Raw genomic sequence first — 20,930 nt, 5'->3', positions numbered from 1 at the left:
GTGTAGTTCTTACATTCAGTCATTCCAACCCCTTTTTGGGACTGGCACAGGGATGCATAGGACACTTGTGAAATGAACTAAGGAATGTCCTGCTATCTTTAAAATAGGTTGGAAGTAGATTTCTGCAATGGCCATTTGAATGGGCATTAGCTGGGTCATGTGTGTTTATTATCGCCAGACTATCATCTTACTTTTTCAGAGGGGAAAAAAAAATCGAATTTCACATACTTAAGTCAGAAAAGACTGAATTGCTTTCTAATCTTCAAAGAAAGAGAAAGTTTGTCTCATCCAAGTAAGTAGTATGGTAAGTGTGAGATCTGTGTGTCCTCCTTAACCTAGGGAGACGGCACTGTCATTAGGGCTCTCCTCGCTCACACGTAAGCGGAGAAGGACGTACCTGTGAGTTGTGAGCTGGGAGCAATCTCTGGGCCCAAAGCACCCCTCATCTCCCTCCCACCCCCACCGCCATCAAGGGTCTTCCTAGTTCTTATTCCTGTTGAAATGCAAATATTCGTGCACAGCTAATAATGGAAGCCTTTGTGTCTGATCATTTATCTGTTAAAGCCAGCTAGGAAGTGAGGGCCTGGGCCAAGATAAATAATGACAGAATGAAAGTGAGCATTGGGAGGCAACTTGGAGTTCATCTAAGGCCAAGGTTCACAAACATGGCTGTCCATCCCAATTGCCAGGGGAGCTTCTGAGAAACAGATTCCCAGAGCTCTACCCGAGACCCACTGGGAGCAGGTAGATATGTCTGCACTGGGAGCAGCACCTGAGTCACACATGGTCCAGGGCAAGTTACTTCCCTTCTTTGTGCCTTGTTTTCCTCACCTGAAAAGAGAGTAAAGCTACCTACTCTTGTAGGGTTAGAGTGAGGAGTAAACAAGGTTAAATGAGATGATCTAAATAGCACAATGTCTGACTCACCCCCCATTTCTCAGATTTGGAGACCAAACCCCAGAAAACTAACAGGACTAATCTGAAGTTACCCAGCTATTTTCTAGCAGCATGTGAATTCTGGTCTCCTCCACGGTATTGATGGAGAAGGCTGGGAAGGGGAGGAAGAGGGTCTCCAACAGGCAGTGCTGTATGGGGGCGGGGAGCTGACGGCTGAAAGATCGGGAGGTTACAGGCTGTGGATGACAGAAGCGGAACAGGACAGAGTAGGGCAAAATAAGTCAGACAGAGAAAGACAAATACTGTATGATCTCATTTATATGTGGAATCTAAAACAAACAAACTCATAGATACAGAGAACAGATTGGTGGTTGCCAGAGATAGGGATTGGGGGAGGTCGGTGAGATGGATGAAGGGGGTCATAAAGTACAAACGTCTAGTTATAAAATAAGTCATAGGATATAGTGTACAGTGTGGTGACTATAGTTAATAATACTGTATTGCATATTTGAAAGTTGCTAAGAGAGTAAATCTTAAAAGGTCTCACCACAAGGAAAAAAATTCTACAACTATGTATGGTGACAGATATTAACTAGACATACTGTGGTGAACATTTTGCAATATATACAAATATTGAATCATTATATTGTATACTTGAAACTAATATAATACTTTATTCCTCAATTATTCCTCAATTCAAAAAGTAAAAAGAAGGGCAGCAGAAAGGGAACTGAATAGGGTTCCTCCTTCACTCACAATTGGCCCAGCCAGCTTACCCTGGAGAGGGAGGGAGCTCATATAGGGAGGAAAACAATCGCCCATAACCAGCTGAGTTTTAAAAAGATGTTTCTTTCTTTCATTCATTCATTCACCTGGAGTTATGGTAGTAAATAAGGAAAACAAAGTCCTGCCTTCAAAAGCTCACATTCTAGTGGGTGACAGACAGTAAACAAATAAATGTACACCCTACCAGCCTGATTAAACATGTTAATCAGGAATCCACAGTCCACAATGGTTATTTAGGGCTTTAAATATCACTTTAGAAATCTTCATGAGAAGGTTTGTTAATAAACATGGAAATCATTTTTCACTGATGATATGAATGGTATTCAAGATATGCAGATGGATCTACTGAACGAGAGAACATATTTACAAATGATACATTTGATAAGGGATTAATATCCAAAATACATAAAGAACTCATACAACTTAACAGCAACAAAAAAGTCCAATTAAAAGATGGGCAGAGGACCTGAATGGACATTTCTCCTAAGAGGGCATGCAGATGGCCAACAGACATATGAGAAAAGGCTCAACATCACTATTCATCACAGAAATGCAAATCAAAATGACAATGAGATATCACCTCATACCTGTCAGAATGGATATCATCAATAAATCAACAAATAACAAGTGCTGGTGAGGATGTGGAGAAAAGGAAACACTTGTGTCCTGTTGGTGGGATTGTAAATTATTGCAGCCACTATAGAAACCAGTATGGAGGTTCCTCAACAAATTAAAAACACAGCTGACATACAATCCAGCAATCCTACTTCAGGTATTTATCTGAAGAAACCAAAAACACTAATTCGACAAGATGTATGCACTCCTATGTTCACTGCAGCATTACTAGTAATAGCCAAGATACAGCAGCAACCTAGATGTCCATCAATAGATGAATGGATAAAGAATATGTCACACACACACACACACACACACACACAATGGAATATTACTCAGCAATAAAAAAGAATGAAATCTTGCCATTTGCAACAACATGGATGGACCTAGAGAACATTATACTAAGTGAAATAAGTCACGCAGAGAAAGACAAATACCATGTGTTCTCACTTATATATGAAATCTAAAAAAAACAAAATGAATGAATAAACAAGACAAAAGAGAAACAGACTCATAGATGTAGAGAACAAGCTGAACAGGGCCAAAGGGGAGGGGGTGGGGGATGAGAAAAATATAGCACATACAATTCTGTACAGTACATAATACTTGATAATGATAATAAATGAGTATGTCACTGGGAAAAAGAAAAGGCATGCAGTTCATTGGAAACAATTTTCTGTCTTTAGCACAATGGACAGACAAGCATCCTCCAAGCCCCACAACCTCATACCAGTGAAATGGTACCCTTGGCCTAGACTCCAGATGCTAGAGTCCACTGGTCCTGCACCCCAACACTTAACAGCACACTCTGCTGATTGACAGGCCCCAAGTCTGGTGGTCCTGCTGTCAGCATATCATGATGTCCATGGCCCTGTCATGCAAGGGCTTGGTCAGTGCCCAAAAGCAGAGATATGGACTCCCCTGGAGTCAAGAACCGGCCAAAGGACTGTTTTTGTGCCTGTTTGCACATTCGGTAGGATCTGCTTCCATGGCCATACAGCACCTGGGGACAAGATGGTGGGTGAAGACAACCGATCCTCTTCATCCCCTCACCCTCTATTTTTAATTGCCAGAGACAAAAAAGGATCTGACATTTGCTGAATGGCCAAAGTGACTCAGGTCACATAAAATGTAAACATATATAATTTAATGCTAAGGCCTATAAAGGAAAATAAAGCAGGGACATGGGTGGAGTGTACATTGGGTTACACAAGACAGTTGAATGAAAGATTCCTTCATCATTCAAAAAAATAAGTGAGGTCTTTATCTTCATGACTACAGATGTAGAATGTAGTCAAGAAAGAATGAACACAAGTGCTGTTATGGAATACCAGAAGAAGAGGCAAATTCCAGACCTAGAAAGGACCCGAGATACCATTTATTTCAATCTCCTCATATTGTATCTCAAACAACTAAGGCACAGTTATGCTGAGTGGTCTCCCTGAGGTCACAGAGCTGGTCAGTAAGAGACCTAGGATTATAGGCCTTCAGGATTGAGCACGGGGAAGCAATGGGAACTTCTCTGTCAAAATAAGAATTCTCCTAAGGGGAGGGCTTAGGTTCATTAATTCTGGGTAGATGTTTTGATTTTAGCTCATCTAGGAAGAGGACCATCCCACAGTGCTGGGTAACAGGAGCAACTGCCCAGCACCGGCAGGAAATAGCAGGTAGGCACAATCAGTGTTTTACTTTCAAATCCTTTTTGAGGCCATGTCTAGAAATTGCGCACGTGTAAAAGGGTGGGAAGAAGGAAGCCAGTGGCCAGAGAAAGGTAGGAGATGCTGCCGGAAGAATATCCACGAGACAGGCCTGCTAGGCTGAGGGGGTCTTTGCAGAGTTGGAGCCAAGCAAGGGGAGCCTGGATTTCATCACTTACAAGGTGGGAGCTCCTTGCCCTGAGCTCCAGGGAGGAGGGGTGAAAATGGCCGCCTGGCTATAAGGACACAGGAAGCACGAGCAGCGGAGCTCTACCCTACCCACAGGGTAACAACAGGAAGTCACTGACTAGATGCAGAAGGACATACAGGCCAAAAGTGAGAACCAAAATGAGCTGGATACGTGGCCTATTATACAAGGTGGGCTATGTTTATGACTTTCAGGAAGTTTGGAATTTTTATCAGAGGGGAAGACAAAGAAGGGAGGTGAAGTGAAGAATGGGGTGAATAAATGGTGGATAAATCCAGGTCAACCTATCCCTCCATGTTTTTCACTCTTCGAAAATTCCAAGAGATGAGGAAAAATTTGTTATTATTTTTTCCCCCAGTTAAAATATAGAGGGTGGGGCTCCAACAAGCCCTGATGGAAACCAATAAATGAAATGTATCTTCTGTTGGCACTTCCTAGTCCTATCCCCAAAGAGGGCTGAAAGAAACTTAGGTGGTGGCAGTGCCTGTGAGTGGAGAAATAATGGAGAAAGGAGAGTCGGAACTTTTGGCCCTTTTCCCAGAGGTGGACAGGGGAGAGGTAGTGGAGATTGAGCTTAATTGCCAATGGCCGATGATTGAGTAGATCATGCGTATGTGACGAAAGGGATTCTACTGAAAGTGACCACACAGAGTGACCTGGTCATAAATTTCTAACTGGGAAGGTCAAGGTCAGTAGGCATGGCCCAGGAATATAACTTTTTTGTGTGTATGGCTTAAAACAATACCCATTTATTACCTCACAGATTATAAATCAGAAGAGTAAGTTACAGCATAACTCAAAGTCCCGCAGCATTGCTGAAAGTCCCACAAGGCCAGAAACTGTCTTCCTTTCTGGAGGGTTTGGAAATGACTGCACTTTTAAGCTCACTCAGGTTGTTGCACAACTTTAGTTCCTTATGGTTGTATAACTTCTTTAGTAAAAGGCTTATCTTTGCCTTAAGCAAGCCCTGTGCACTATTTTTGTGCATCTACCGTGTTGCCCCAAAAATAAGACCTAGCTGGACCATCAGCTCTAATGTGTCTTTTGGAGCAAAAATTAATATAAGACCCGGTAGTAATATTATATTATATTATATTATATTATATTATATTATATTATGTATTATATTAGGCCTGATATATTATATTACATTATATTACATTATATTATATTATATTATATTATATTATATTATATTATATTATATTATATTAATTATATTATATTATATTACATTATAGTATACCAGGTATTATATTATATACGACCTGGTCTTATTTTACTATAGTAAAATAAGACCGGGTCTTATATTAACTTTTGCTCCGAAAGACGCATTAGAGCTGATGGTTCCGGCTAGGTCTCATTTTCGGGGAAACACGGTAGGTTAAAACACCTTTGAAATGTCTCTTTGCAGATCTCTCCTTCTAAAGTGTGACCACCCTCAAGAGAGCACATAATCTTGTTAACTGTCCTGTAGTCTGATCCCTGCCTTGTCTCTCCCACCTTCCTGTCATCTTCCTTAGGTTCCCTCCTTAATTCCAAATGTGTAAAAGAAAATGCAAACTGCTTTCCTTTGAATCATTTGAAACCTTGCTTCCTGGCAATTGTCATCAGTTTTGGCTTAAATAAACTCTTACAAAAATCTCTACAGGTTTGGATGTTTCTTATGTGGACATCAGGGTTTTTCCACCCTTTTCTGTGTCCCTCAAATCGTCATGTACCACCCACTGTCCATGATCTTTCTGAAATGTCACTGGTCATCTGTCTAAGACTCTGCAATCACAATGTCATGCTTCTCCTTGATGTTGAGGTGTAGTGAACAGGAGAAAAGTAGAGCATTTACACAGTGGAAAAGTGTTACCATATAAGAAGTATATTTGGTCTTTGTCTCCAGTCCTTGGCATAGAGCTCCTAAAACCATCGGAATTTCCTGAGTGATAGGAGTGTCTTTTGTTATTCGTAAGGAGCCCCTTTTGAGCACACTTGAGTTTCTGCTAATGAGGTGACTTAGGGTGTGGTCCCTAGCTAGCTGAGGATGGGACTGGTGACCAGGAAGACCAAAGTTGGAACTTTCAGCTCCTAATCTCTGGGAAGGAGTGGGGTGTGGCAGGAGATTCAGCTCTATAAAAACTCTTGAACAATGAGATCTGATGAACTTCCAGGGTGATGAGTATGTGGAGGTGCTGGGAGGGTGATACACCCGCACAGAGTATGGAAGCTCCGTGCCCCTTCTCCTACACTGCACCGCATGTATCTCTTCTATCTGGCTATTCCTGAGCTACACCCTTTCAGAAAAAATTGGTAAACATAAATAAATATTTCCCTGAGTTCTGTGAACCACTCTAGCAAATTACTGAGCCTGAAAAGGGGGTCAGGGAACTCTAATTTATAGCCGGTTGGTCAGAAGTCCAGGGGGTAACCTGACATGAGATTAGAGTCTGAAGTGGGGGCAGTCTTATGGGACTGAGCCCTTAACCTGTGGGATCTGATGCTCTCTCCAGGTAACTCAGAATTGAGTTAAATCTATAAGACACCCATTTGGTGTCCAGAAGTGACGGGTTGCGAGTAAAGGGAAAAAAACAGAGCTTTCCCTTACAAAGTGTTTGCAGCTGTTGTTTTATTTCCTTTTTTAGATATAGACAAGTGCTGCTCAATCAGTACATATAATTTTAATTTCAAATTTACCTGCCTCTTAATAAAACAATTTAGGGTAGCTTATAAAAGACACAAAATCAATGAAATCAGAATAAAAGAGGGCAAATCAGGATGAAGAGGAGCAAAGCAAATGTCTGGACTGTGTAGATTTAGCAGAGACACAGGTTCTCTGCCTCTTGATTGCACAGCAGAGAAAGAAGTGTGAAGAAATGTTACCGTAGGCAGAAAGCACAGGGCCTGGGGAGAGAAGGGGGAGGAAGGGAAGAAGGAAGTGTGGGGAAACAAAAGAGGGGATGAGATCATTCTTAAGAAAAGGTGCAGCTGCAGCTTACTGTAATAGATTGTAACACTACTAGCATTGCAGGCAGGGAGAAATCGCCACCCCGAGTTACCCTGACAGTTCCTACCAGGGAATCCCATCTCCCCATGGGTAGGAGTGGTCAGCGGAGACCCGCCCTGTGAACGTCTGCGACCCACCCAAGAATATTTCCCGCCCACATTCAAATATAATCCTAAATTACTTTGTTTTTTGGGGCAGTTGCCCTTTTTCCTAGCCTGCCTCCTCTCACATCTTGAGAGTGTATGGTACTATTTTCTTTTTTTAAAATACATCCTTGGCTTGCTTGGCTTGGTTTCTGTGGATTACGATTTGTACATCCTAGAATGCCTTCCTGTGATGACACAAGTCTTAAGACAGGGGATTGTAACGGTGGGACTAGATAGCTTCTATTTTGAGATTTGGATCTCCGGTATAATTTGATTTAACAAGTGTAATTTAGCTTGGGACTTTTTGAAAGCTTTTCTTACCGTCTTTGTTTAGGGGCTTTCTCACAACATACTGGAGGACATCATCTTTAGAGAGATTGAAACTTTGGCAGATTCTGCTCGCTCTTTTGAGCCCCAGGCAGTGAAGCACAGTACTATCAGTGAGACCAGGAATATTTATCTCCCCGATTTAGGCAACCTGGTGGTCCCCCGCTTTGGCACCATATTGATGCTGAACTTAGTGCGGACGCATGATCGGCGTAGCACACTACAGCCCAGAACTCCTGGGTTCAAGCGATCTTCCTGCTAAACTTTTGGCCAAGACAATGAAGGAGGCCAAAGAAAAACACCAGGAACAGATTCCCAAAAGACGCAGTCTGTCCTGTCTGAGAGCTTCTACCTCTCAGTCTGAGTCCAGTCAAAAATGAGATTTTCTATGGAGTTTGGCTTGTTCATTAAGGTGGGGGAAGGTGCAGTGAAGCTGGTTATCGCAACCTTTGCATATGTTTTGTACATTTAAGTTGGAGCCAGGAGTGGATCCCATACAAATGTAAAACCTCTCTCAAGTCACAGGGCCAGCCCTGGGCTGAAGTAAATAGAAACACTGAAACTGGCCTGCATAGTAAATGTACAGGAAGCAGAATCATTAAGATCTGGCAGAAGGGAAGTGGAGAAAGAAAAGCTTTCAAAAAATCCCAAGCTGAATTACACTTGTTAAATCAAATTATACAGAGATCCAAATCTCAAAATAGAAGCTATATAGTGCCACCATTACAAGCCCCTGTCTTAACAACAAGGACCTGCTCTCTGATAACAGAAGTACTCAATTTTTATATTGTTAAAAATATATATATAAAGGAGCCACTTTAAAATGGAGTCAGAGCTGCCATCCCAGAGGAAACGCCTTGCAGGTCTTATGCCTCAAACCTCTGAAATGTTAAAACAGGGCAAAATAACCTTTGGACTGAGCCTAAAGCAGTATCGTGTCCCAAAGAACTGTTCGCACAGGTAACAAGAAAGCAGATATTGTGACTCCTGGATTGGTGAAATTAAAAACATTGTTTAGAATTAGCGTCCCTATTTAGTATAGCTTCTCTGCACCTATAGAAATGCCCTCCTTCTATTGATGTAATTATCCCTTCCCTTTCTCAAACATACCCCTTGCCTTTGTTTCCTTATGGAACACTACTTGAGTTTCTGCCTGAATCTGTGCTTCCATAATAGCTGTTCTTTTTTATCTCAAATAAATGCTTGTTGCCTCTGACTTTGGCCTTTTATTTTTAGGTTAACCATGTGAAGGGCAGAGGCAGAGCAGCTTCTCTGAGGGGGTCCTAGAGCCCTCTGCACACTTGGCGGTGGGGGTGGGTGTAGATTCTGCATGGAGAGCAAGGAGAACTGTAACAGGCAATGTCCTGCCCGCACTGGTGTTCTCACAGGAAATGTGACCACTATTAAAAGTCAAAGGCAGAACACTAAAGGTAAAATCTGTAATGTGGTTGACAAATGTGACTTTCAAGTGTTATAACTTTCATAGCGCTTAGACTATAGCTTAAACTACAGTCCCCAAACGTAATCATTTTGACTGGGACCTTGAAAGGAATTGGCTGTTCAATGATACAAGAGGCTACTTTATAGCTTGGGTCCTGGAATCAGAGTGTCCGATTCTGATCACTGAGGAGAGATTCTAGAAACTGGGCAAGGAGATGGCAGTGCTGAAGTTCTATTATGAAAAATTACAGCCTCTAACCAGAATTTTCATCAAGACATCTTCTATGCTACCTCCATCCACGGGGAAGCAGCACAGGGTATTTGCACACACTATAGTTGGCGTTTTCCTCTAACAGCAGAACCAGAGATCAGAACCTCCTAACATGACCCAGAGCAACCTGGCAGAAATGGAAGAGAAGGTTTTAGCCTGAAACAGAGTAGGTGGTACTAGCTAATCACCTGGGCCTGGCACTATTGCTCTGAAGGACAAGTTATCTCTGAATCACTGGAGGAAGCGACATCCTGCACATTATCTGGTGACACCTGCTTCAGTGCTGGAGACCGTCAGCCAGCAACAGTGTGGCCGCATGAGAATGCACCTTGCAGATCTCCCAGTCACTGCCCTGGCTACTGTGCTCTGAAGTTCATCATCACGTCTTGCTGTTCCCATAACTGAACATGACAGGAATATTACAATTGGGTTCCTTGGACACGCAGGACTCCTCTGAGGCTGACATTGCCACCCTTCTCCTTCCCCTGCCGCAGCCTTGCCAAACCTTCCCTAGACTGCTGGTCTGGGATGCTTCCACCCAACCATCCATCCTCGCTTCTTCACTGGGGCTCCGGCTTGCACTGGGCTCTCCCAGACTTCACCTACCTCCCTTCTCATTGTCTCTCACACAGACACTTCCTCTAAAAAAATCTGTGCATGTTTAATCCCACCTTGTCCTCTGCTTCTCTGAAGACCTGAGCTTACACAAATAGCAATTTCTGTGTTTATCTTAGTTGACATTTCACATTTCTGACTGCCCAATTTGTTTTTTTTTTTTTTAAGCCAGCTTTTTGCTGCAGCAGAATACTCACCCTTCCATTCCTATGGCAGAGGGATAAGCATCTGATTCATCTAATATAGAATCAAACTCTTACGATGTATAACAAAAAGGTAGCAGGTTATGACATAGCCTTGCTTTAATATTCACAATGTACATTTAACAATGTATCATTTAATCTACACCTGGGCCCTGTTTGCTGGATGAGAGGTTGATGAAATAAAGCTCAATGAAAGCTGCACAGTCTTAATCTTGTTTCTGGCTGCACCCTCATCCCAATGCCCCTGGCACCTACCCCGGGAGCTTGCCCCAAAAAGAGAATTACTGTTCGAGGAACGGATGAAGGAGATGCATACATGGGGTGTATGATTTCTTTCAGATCCTAAGTATTCAATGGGAGGTTACTGCGAATCTGGATGAGAATATTTGATAAACAGACATTTGTAAGAGTTTCAGATTTTCTGCAGAAAGACGGCTGTAGGGTTGCTGTAAGCTCAGTAATAGATGTTCATGAAGAAGAAATATAAGTTAGAGAGTCGGGACGTGTAGAGAATGAACCCCACTGGGGCCAATAAACAAAAGCAGGGACTCAGGATCAGTTGAAAATTGATATCCCAAATGTCTCTGCTTAGTCCTAGAAAACCCTCCTCCATTTCAAGGTCCAGACAATACCGACTCCATCCTCCAGCAGAGAGGGCTTTCATGGTGACAAAGCATACATGGAATGAAAGAGAGCAGAGCCATTTGTCTTCACTCATGTCAAACAGCAAAACAGGACTTCTATTCTTTTAATTATTCAGCTGCTGAAGCCCTATCCCAAAGCCCGGCCTCCCAGTCCAAAGTCTCAGTGTTTCCATTTCGGGAGTAGATGCGTAATTTTCTTACTTTTTTTTGGTAACTGGAAAAGTGCTGGGCTTTCCTCCAACAGACCAGGAAGGTCAAGAGATACATTCTAGAGACCTCTTTGCAGTTATTTAATGCAGAGCTCATGCAGCTACTTGCCGACATAAGGAAAGGATCCCCTCAGGACTAATTAGGGGCTCAAAATGTGGGCCAAGAGAGGCTATTCGGTCCCACCCCTCACCATCTCATTACAGCTTCCTTATACTGCTGGTCAGCAAACTAAATCATAGACAAAATTACATTCCTTTACTGTCTCACTGCTCTATTAACTCCTGCTAGCAATTATATTCCCCTACATTTTCCTTTTAAGAGATACAAGTGGAATCTACAACTTCATAAGCCAGATAGTTTTTGGATTTTCATTTTCTTGGGGACATGACAATTTGGTTTGTTTCTTATGACTTTTCAGTGGTCCTGTGGGGCAGGCACAGAGGGCCTCTTCCTAGAGGCCCATTTCAACATACCTCCGGTCTGTGGGGTACAGCTCAACAGTGACCACATCGAGAGAGTTCCAGGCTGAGATGGTCAATCCATTGTACAGACACAGCATACCTATCATCATGGATTCGCTGGTGCCAAACCAAAGGAAGAAACAGCTGATCCCTGAAAGCACCATAGAGCCACCTGCCAACAAAGCAGACAAAACACTGGGATGTTTCCTGTCCCCTTGGTAGAGCAAGGACCCTAGGGGTCTTCAAGGACTCACAGCAACACTGAATCCCAAGGGGAAGCTGTAGACTGGGCTTGGCAAAGTATGAGTACGCACACCTGGATGAAAGGTCTGCCTCTCTAACTGCCTTCTGAACACAGCAAGCATGAAATGCACATCATCAATTACTCAGCTACTTAAGTGGAAAAATATACATTAGTCACACGTAATTAGTTTTCCAGTCTGTGAACTCATGGAAGCTGCTCCAATGGAATTAGACATAATTTTCACTAAACTGTAGTCCTAATGAAATGTCTTAAGGGATTTATTTCTCTCTCATCTCTGTGGGATGCAAATCCCTAAGGAGGTAGGGGGTGCAGAGGGAAATAGGTTCCCTCTAGAGTGCAGGGGCAACTCTTTTATTTTACATGAAACCAAGCACATACCTAGCATCGTTAAGCGCCCTATTCTGTCCATCAGGAGAGCAGACACAATGTTCCCTGGCAATACTGCCAATGTGCCCAGAAAGTTGACAAAATAAATCCAGTAGGCACTGTAGTCATCGTCAAAGGTAATCTGGCATCCCGTTTTATTGTGAAAAAAGGAGCAGTTCTGAAATTCGCTGTCAATGAATTTATATTGCTCAAAATCTGTGAACATAAGAAAGATAACTCATTAAGCTCTTAATAGTTGTGTGTCAGCGTAAGAAAGCCTATTGTGAATTCAGTTTACAAACATAAGATTGTTTCAAGGCCTGGGCTGGTTTGATTTTGAGTGTCTTTGTCTGGCCAAAGTGCAGGGTTGGCCCTCCTTACCTGTGGATTCCGCGTTTGTGGATTGAAAATACTTGGGAAACAAAAGGTATGTTGCCGCTGCTGTGTATTATATAGTTAGGCCCATACAATGGTTGCATCTGTACTGAACATGCATGGACTTTTTTCTTGTTATTCCCCAAACAATACAGTATTAACAACTGTTTATAAGGTATTTACATTGTATTCGGTATTACAAGTAATCGAGAGATGATTTAAAGTCTATGGGAGAATGTACGTAGGTTATGCAAATACTGTGCCATTTTATAGAAGGGACTGGAGAATTCATGGATATTGGTACCCACGGGGGTCCTGGAACCAATCCCCCTCGAATACTGAGGGATGACTGTAGCTGAATGAAGGGATTGAAAAAGGACTAAATTAAGAGTCCAGTTATCTTCCAATTTCTTATGGTTGGCCGTTGCTAATTAATTACTCGTTTACTCCGTTATTATATTAGTTTGTTCTAATTATCATGTTATATAAGGACCATATTATTATCGTACTGATAGCTTCCATACTACAATTACAAAAACAATTGGTTTCAAAATATGCATGAATCAGCCTTATTATTGCCATTTTATGGGACTATGAGACACAGAAAAGGAACAGGACTTTCCTTGGGTCCTTGAGCCTGGAGTTATAATTTGAGGTCCAAGTGGAGGACCACACCAAGGAACAAGAGTCAGCCTCATTTGAAGCTCACTAGCAGTCACTGCTGATTTTTTCTTGAACTTGTATCTATCCAAGAAGGGATTGCAGAGAATGGGATCTGCCAAAAGGTGGTGAGAATCAAAACTCTTATCGTCCTTGTGATCAAGACCTGCCTAAAAAGCTGGTCAGCTGAGGTTGAATGAGTTAGAAGACAGTGATAGCACTGTTAAAAAAAACAAAAACAAAACAAAAAAAAACCCAAAGACACCTGACTCCATTCTCATTTGGAGATGGGCAGAGCTGGTTCCTGTCTGAGCACCAAAAAGGCAGGTCTGGCAACAGGTTTGTGCTGATACTTCTGCCAATGTTGGGCTGTTATTCTGGATTCTTCCAGGACAGACAGACCAATGTGTGGGGGTGGGGAAGCATGGGCTTTGAAATCAGATAAACTTGGGTTCGAATGTCAGTTGTTACTAGTTCTATGATTATAGCCAAATTACTTAATTTATCTAAGCTTCAGCTATTGTGATAAATATCTTAATGATCTAGAGTAGGGACCATATAGTAGGTGCTTAGTTGATGTTTGTTTCTGCTTCCTTCCCTGGGCAGTTTTCCAGACTCCATTAAATGGATTGGGCTAAAAAAATAAAAGATATCTAATTAAGCAAAGCCCTATGTTCTCCATTTCTGTTGACTTTAGTTCAGGCATGCTGACTGAAGCAAACACTGGATTTGGAAACCAGGATTATCAAAACAAATAAATTACAGGTTAATTCTTTGCTTTAGAAATTATTCACCAAACCATTACATTCTCAACTTTGAACTTCAGCAAGTCCTACCTGCATTAAATATAACAAAGACAAACAATACATACTTAACTTTGATCCAACCTGACCTAGGGAATCCGTTAATTTATACTTTAATCTCCACTTCCCCCATGAGCCTCTGCCCACACTGTCACATAGGTGTCACATTTCTGCCAAGAGCTGGGCCCTCTGAAGAGGGCTAAGGAACACACCTACCTGTGTTGTCAAAAACAGTATCAATAAAAGTGCAGTTCTTGAAGTATGTGTTGACAGAAGTTACATCCTCAAAGGTGCAGGCCTTAAAAACTGAATCTTTGAAAGTTACAGATTTGAACTTGACCCCGAGGAATCTGCCCAACACACACACAAAAAATTAATATCAATGATTGTCCATCAGGATTCGAAGTTAAGTCAAACAGGTTTAGAGACGTGATGCCCCTCTGTGAATGCTCTTAATTATAAAAAACATTGGTTTCCGGATTTTCTAAGTTCTTTGCTTTACCTTTTTCCCCTCATGCAGCCTGTACTTTGGCTATTCATTGCTCACCAATATTATTTTCTATCAGAAGAAGAGATGGCATTCAAGATAACTTCACTTGGCTTCTTGCAATGTTGGTAAAAGGTTGTTTTGGGGTATGAAATTGCAGGTAGAGAGTTTGGAGATTACCTGTGGCTATTAATTATTTTTCAATCCATCCTCTTGCTCCTTCACATATATGACTTTATTAGAAAAATCTCTATTTGAAGATTCTAACTTGAGGATGTACTTCCCTGTATACTTTTTTTTTTTTTTTTTAAGATTTTATTGGGGAAGGGGAACAGGGCTTTATTGGGGAACAGTGTGTATTTCCAGGACTTTTTTCCAAGTCAAGTTGTTGTCCTTTCAATCTTAGTTGTGGAGGGCGCAGCTCAGCTCCAGGTCCAGTTGCCGTTGCTAGTTTCAGGGGGCACAGCCCACCATCCCTTGCGGGACTCAGAGGAATTGAACTGGCAACCTTGTGGTTGAGAGGACGCACTCCAACCAACTGAGCCATCCTGGAGCTCAGTGGCAGCTCAGCTCAAGGTGCCGTGTTCAATCTTAGTTGCAGGGGGCGCTGCTCACCATCCCTTGCGGGACTCGAGGAGTCGAACTGGCAACCTTGTGGTTGAGAGTCCACTGGCCCATGTGGGAATCGAACTGGCAGCCTTCGGAGTTAGGAGCATGGAGCTCTAACCGCCTGAGCCACTGGGCCGGCCCTCCATGCACACTTTTAATGAAAGTCTGTTTCCTAAGCTGAAAACCCAAGGCTTCTTCATTCTAGCATAGGGATTATTCTGAAGAGGGTATGCGAGAACTTTTCGTTTACATGAGGAAGGATTGATTCAGGGGTCAAGAAGCTCATAGGTCACACTCATTCCAAGGACACTTCTCTTTCAGAGCTAACAGGTAGTCCCTGAACCAAGTAGAATGAGGACAGCTCTGCTTATTTTTGGAAATGTGTAGAATCATGAAACTTGCTCATATACAGTTTTGGGTGCAGGGGGAACTCTAGGTGGTAAAAATTATAAGTCACAATGATCCTAACATTTTAGGAGTCCATGATTCAGATCTGTGTTGATAAGGACTCCCAGGAGAAACGGATAAATATTCATCAATGTATCTCAGTAATTTATTAAGAAACTATGACTATACTTAGCCAGTCACTGGAAGATGCCTATTCAACTGAGGAAGAAGTTTTTATATCAAATGCCACACTTATTAGGGGCAGGAAGGGACTGATCTGCCTAGGCAAGTGAGCTGACTGACCTAAAGCACTCGGTAATGACTGAGTCATACTTTCAAAATTGTCCTCACCCTAAGGACTGATTGCATTTGTTGATTCAAAGTGCACTGTGGCCTCACAGACCAACCAGCTTAAAAAATAATCTTATTTCAACCCCCTGCTCCAGGGGTCCAGAGTAAAATCATTTAAACTATAAATTTACCCAATAAAGGAGGGTAAATAATGGTCCATTTTAAAATGATCAATTTTCTGAAATGGAACTGAAAGGGGAAACAATTTTATTTATTTTTTGAATTGATAATATATACCACAGCGTACAAATGGTACGAAATTCAACATGTTGGAAAAGGAAAAAGTAAGTCTTTTCCGACCCATCCTCAAGCCACCCAGTCCTTTTGCCCAGAGATAACCACTGTTGTCAGTTTCCCGGGTGTTCTTCCGGGAGCATTCTACATAGAGAGTGCTAGCAAATGAGACACACTGTCTACAACTTGCTTTGCCTCCTGGTAGTCTATCTTGGAGGTTGTTCCATATCAGTGCATAAAGAGTTGCCATTTTCTATGTTGAACAGGAAAGCTACTGCTTGAAAAATGAACTACTGAGTGGCATTTCAAATTTCCCTGAAAGAAAATAAATTCTATCACCTGCTAAAATAAATGTATATTTTATAAGGACTTTAATATTATTAAACCTATTAATCATTTTATTGCTAATGTAAAAAATTCTTAGTCATGATTGAATATCGAGCTTACAACTTTAACAAATAGTACTAAAAATGTGACTATAAATATAAACATGTATCAGAAATTTCTAATGGGGTAACAATATTTTTTTAAATAAGTGAAGTAAATTTTCACCCTAGAATCACAGAGCACTTGCCTTTAAGGGTTCTGCAGAAAAACAAGGGCAGCTTTGAGTCGGGATTTTACATAGGAGAGTGAAGGTGATTCTGTATGGCTGGCATTAAGGATTAGGCCCCTCACTGAACTGTCAATCCAAACAATTTTCTCCTAGTTGGGAATTCTCCTTTTCATCACAAACCATAAACATCCCACAGAATTATTTTTCATCTTTCCAAACTGGTTTTTTGCTCTAGGAAAGTTTGTTCAATTATTTTAGGTTCTTACTTTTATCACTTTTGAAATTGGGACAATTTCCTAAGAATGATGCAAAGCATCAGGAACTCATACCAATGATTATTTGCTCAGACAACAAACAATGGATATAAATAATGACTCTGTCCATCCCGTTGCCTCTTTGGAAAAATGAACCAGAATCACCTTCCTGAGCCAGTTCTCTGTCCTCATCCAGAGGCATTCCAGATTCTATATTCAAAAACGCCCTTGGCTAACTTATTCCGTATTTTGGGAAAGCCTTCCTAGTCTCTAATTGGAATTCTTCCTGATACAATTTAACTTCAATTCCTGATTCAGCATCATGAAGAAAGTAGGAACTCTGAAAAGTGGTCCCATTTTCAGGAATAGAATGCAGACATAAAATTATACTTTAGATTTCTTCTCTGAACTAAATAACCTTTTAATCCATCTTTTTTTCTCATACTCTTCACTCTTCTCTTCATTAACTTATTTTCATATCTCTCCAGAGTCTAAATTTTCTTTTCATACCAGTTAATTCTGTTACTTAATAAATGTGAAGCAGCTCAGTTTCAGGAGTAGTTTTAAGTGAAGTAACTGATACACGTGTGCCTTTTCTTTAATGCCCATTTGGAAGTATTCACATTCAGCCCGGAAATGACTAAATGTACAAGTAAAAAACAAAGCAAAATCAACTATGCATGTTTCAGTGCAGTGAAGGCTAGTAAGTTTTTGCAAATAGATAACATATTAAGATATTTCAAACTTTCTGGACCTGCCATTGTAGTATTCCATTCCAGTATGAATTTGATTTTCCATTGTAAAGTTAATACTGAAATTTGCATATTTCTCTCTTGGCACAGTTCTAATTAGTAGTGCATATTCGTCGGATTGCAGATGTTTAATGACATCAGGGAACCAAACAGATAATCCATAGTACCTGCAAAGACAAAGAAATGTGAATTTGTAAAGGTGCTAGCACACCACAGGCAATAACATTTTCAGAGAGGTAGTGAGTGGCTCCCACGGAGAAACACTCTGATTATGACTGGCTCCCTGTAACATTATAAATCATCAAACACTAATCTGCACGGCTCTCCTCCCACCACAATTAAAGTCTGCAAAAATCGAGCTAGAGAGATGACCTGGGGTTACCTGGAGACCTGCAGGTATGTCATTCCCTTCCTGAACACTTCCTTGGGGAAGAGACCTTCACAAGAATCCCATCCTGTATCCCTACCTGGCATCCGGGCCCTGATGTTTTTCTCATCACCAGAGTTTCATGTAGGAGCCCCATCTCCCCGTCTGGTGGTACAAACTCCTGGTGTCCAAAAACCATGAGAGCCCTTAAAGAATGACCTCTTTTACGAATGAAGAATCTTTCTTGAATCCTACACTACTCTTCTACTGCTAGCCTGGGGGTAGAGCCCCATTTCTCAAAGTGGTGCAAGGCTGGGAAAAGGGCACTCAGGTCATTATCTGAAAATCCAGGTTATTTCCACTTTCTGCCTCTTGGTCTCTCATGTGGCATTTTAATAGGTAACAGGCGAGTCATGTTGCTGTGCATTTCAGCCCAGCAGCCAGTCACCACACATGGCTACCAAGCAGTTGACATGTGGCTAGTCCGAACGGAGAAGTACTGTTAGTATAAAATATCAGATTTGAAGACTAATAAAAATAAGAATGTAAAATAAGTTATTAATCACTTTTATATGGATTAAATGTTGAAATAATATTTTGGACATAATGATTCAAGTAAAATACATTATTAAAATTAATCTCACCTGTGTCTTTTTATTTATTTATTATTTTTAGTGCGGCTGCCAGAAAATGTAAAATAACACGTGTGGCTCATATTATATTTCTAATGGACAGTACTGCTCTAAAGTAGTGGCTCCCAAAGAGGGGTCCCTGGACCAGCAGAACCAGCATCTCCTGAGAACTTGTTAGAAATGCAAACTCTCAGGCCCCATCCAGGCCTACCAGATCAGAAATTCTGGGGTGGAGTCTTCCATGATTCCTCTGATGTACACCCAAGTTTGAAGGCCATAGCTGTAGCTTATCCCCAGTTATACTTAGTTACACAGAGAAAGAAATGGTTATGAGCATAGCTGTTGCAGGGAGACGTGCCAGGTTCGAATCCTGGCCTTGCCCCTTACCAGCGGTGTGATGTTGAGCAAGTCATCTAAGCCTCAGTTACCCCATCTCTAACACTACAATGGTTATAGTATCCACCTGCCTGGGAGGTTGGTCAGATTAAATGGGACACAAAGCACCTAGCATGTAGAGAATGCTCAAAAAACAGCATGTGTAATTTTTTTTATCATCATCGTCATCAGGATCCCTGAAACATCTTTGCCTCAAGATTCCAACCCCTTCTCTTCAGAGATGATGAATTAATTACCGCGGAGGTGTGAGTGGTGGCCACTGGATAACAAAGGATCAGGAATGCAGCATCTATTGCATTGCTCTCTAGTCATACACATGGGGCAAACACTTTAAAAATAGCAACCATGAGGAAGCACGCTACTCTGGAACGTCCATAATCAATGACATGGAGGAGTTTCAGCTAAGTTTTCATTTATTCACTATCCACTAAATATTAGGCATTGTTTGAAGTTTCAGGGATATCAGTAAGGAAATCATAAAGCTTCAAGTGTGGTCAATAATAAATTATTAAAGAAAATAAACAAGCCAGATAATTATCATGTAACTTCACATCTTGAGAGTAGCACTTTCATCTTGCTTATCTTTGCTCCTAGCCTAGTGTTTAGCACATAGCAGGCACTTACTACAGGTTAATTTTAATCCTTCTCTTCCTTCATAGATAATTGGGTTTTCTAGAAATGAGTGAGAGTTACTTTACATATTCTAAACCAATGCTTTCAACTTAGCAATGAGGAACTGAAACTTAGCAATGCCCCCAAGTCACACAGCAGAATGAGATGCTAGGTATCCTGACCCTCACTTTCCTTGTCTGTCTCTTTATCACACCCCACAGCACTGGGAAAGATTGGTCATCTTTGGTTACTCGCCTGGTTTAATTTAGGGATGTTAAGGCATGGAACTTGCAGCATACATGTTGAGCTCTATGTACCAGGCAAAGGTCCTATTGACTGAAAGTGTAGTATATTATCTAATTGCCTTCTTAAAACAGCAAATTAGGCAAAAATAGAGTTTGTATACTTACATTCTAAAGTGATATGTCAACTACTAGCAAATAAAAATTTGAATTTTTCCCCCTACCTCCTCTTTTCTTAGAACATATAGATGATGGTTTTATTCATTCGACAACAACTGTTTATTGAGTACCTATTATGTGCCAGGGACCCATATCAGTGACCAAAAGAGTTTTAAATCCCTGGTTTCACAGAGCTTTCAGAGGGAGAAGACATATTTTCATATATAGAAGATGGAAAGTGCCATGGGGGAAACGTAAAGCTGAGAAGGGGATAGGGAATGCTGAGGGGCTGCAATATAAAAAAGGTACTCAGGGAAGGTGTCATTGAGAAGGTGAAATCTGAGGAAAGACTCAAAGGAGATGAGCGAATGAGCCAGGCCATGTCTGGGGTAGTGCAAATGCCTGAGATTGGAATGGTTCTCGTAGTTTAAGGAAGACCAAAGAGGCTGGTGTGGCTGGGGAAGCAAATGAGGAGAGGAGAGCGGAAAAGTCATGGGGGAGAAACCACCCAAGGTCTTATTGGGCTTTCCAAACACTATTGGTTTTGCTACCCCAGCTTTATGAGAAGATAGGTAAAAAGATTGGTTTCTAAAACCCACAATTGTTAGCAAATCTAAGCTGAAAACAATTATTTCTTAAAAGTTTATAGCATCAAGCAGCATAAGAAAAGAAACAGCACAACTGGGAGTTACAGTGTGGAAATTTAAGATTTCACTCACCAAGAATGTAAATATCACTTACCCAAAGGACAGGGTGAACCAAACAATTGTAAGCTTTATTGTATTTTCCCTGACTGGGTAGTTGAAACATCTCATAAAAGTCAGCCAAATCTGTGAAATATTAGAAAGTTAGTTTACTTATGCAGCTATCTAGTCAACTCCACTCCCCAACGCTCTCCAATAAATTAT

General features: G+C 41.3%; 1 protein-coding gene across 1 annotated transcript in view; it reads right to left on the bottom strand.

Moving 5' to 3' along the window:
- Positions 1-20,930, bottom strand: part of SV2C (synaptic vesicle glycoprotein 2C) — a 183,195-nt gene that overhangs the window by 13,048 nt on the left and 149,217 nt on the right. Inside the window, exons 8-12 of the mRNA XM_019728142.3 lie at positions 20,764-20,852; positions 17,617-17,781; positions 14,201-14,334; positions 12,159-12,362; positions 11,528-11,687 (exon numbers count right to left, since the gene is read on the bottom strand). Coding sequence (XP_019583701.3) covers positions 11,528-11,687; positions 12,159-12,362; positions 14,201-14,334; positions 17,617-17,781; positions 20,764-20,852 — 752 coding nt within the window. The remainder of the gene's footprint in view (positions 1-11,527; positions 11,688-12,158; positions 12,363-14,200; positions 14,335-17,616; positions 17,782-20,763; positions 20,853-20,930) is intronic.

The sequence above is a fragment of the Rhinolophus sinicus genome, chromosome 3 (assembly GCF_057876585.1).
Source record: "Rhinolophus sinicus isolate RSI-liver-muscle chromosome 3, RSI-T2T, whole genome shotgun sequence".
Classification (NCBI taxonomy): Eukaryota; Metazoa; Chordata; class Mammalia; order Chiroptera; family Rhinolophidae; genus Rhinolophus; species Rhinolophus sinicus.
Note: the sequence above shows the minus strand (reverse complement) of the source record. Positions and strands in the feature narration are given on the sequence as shown.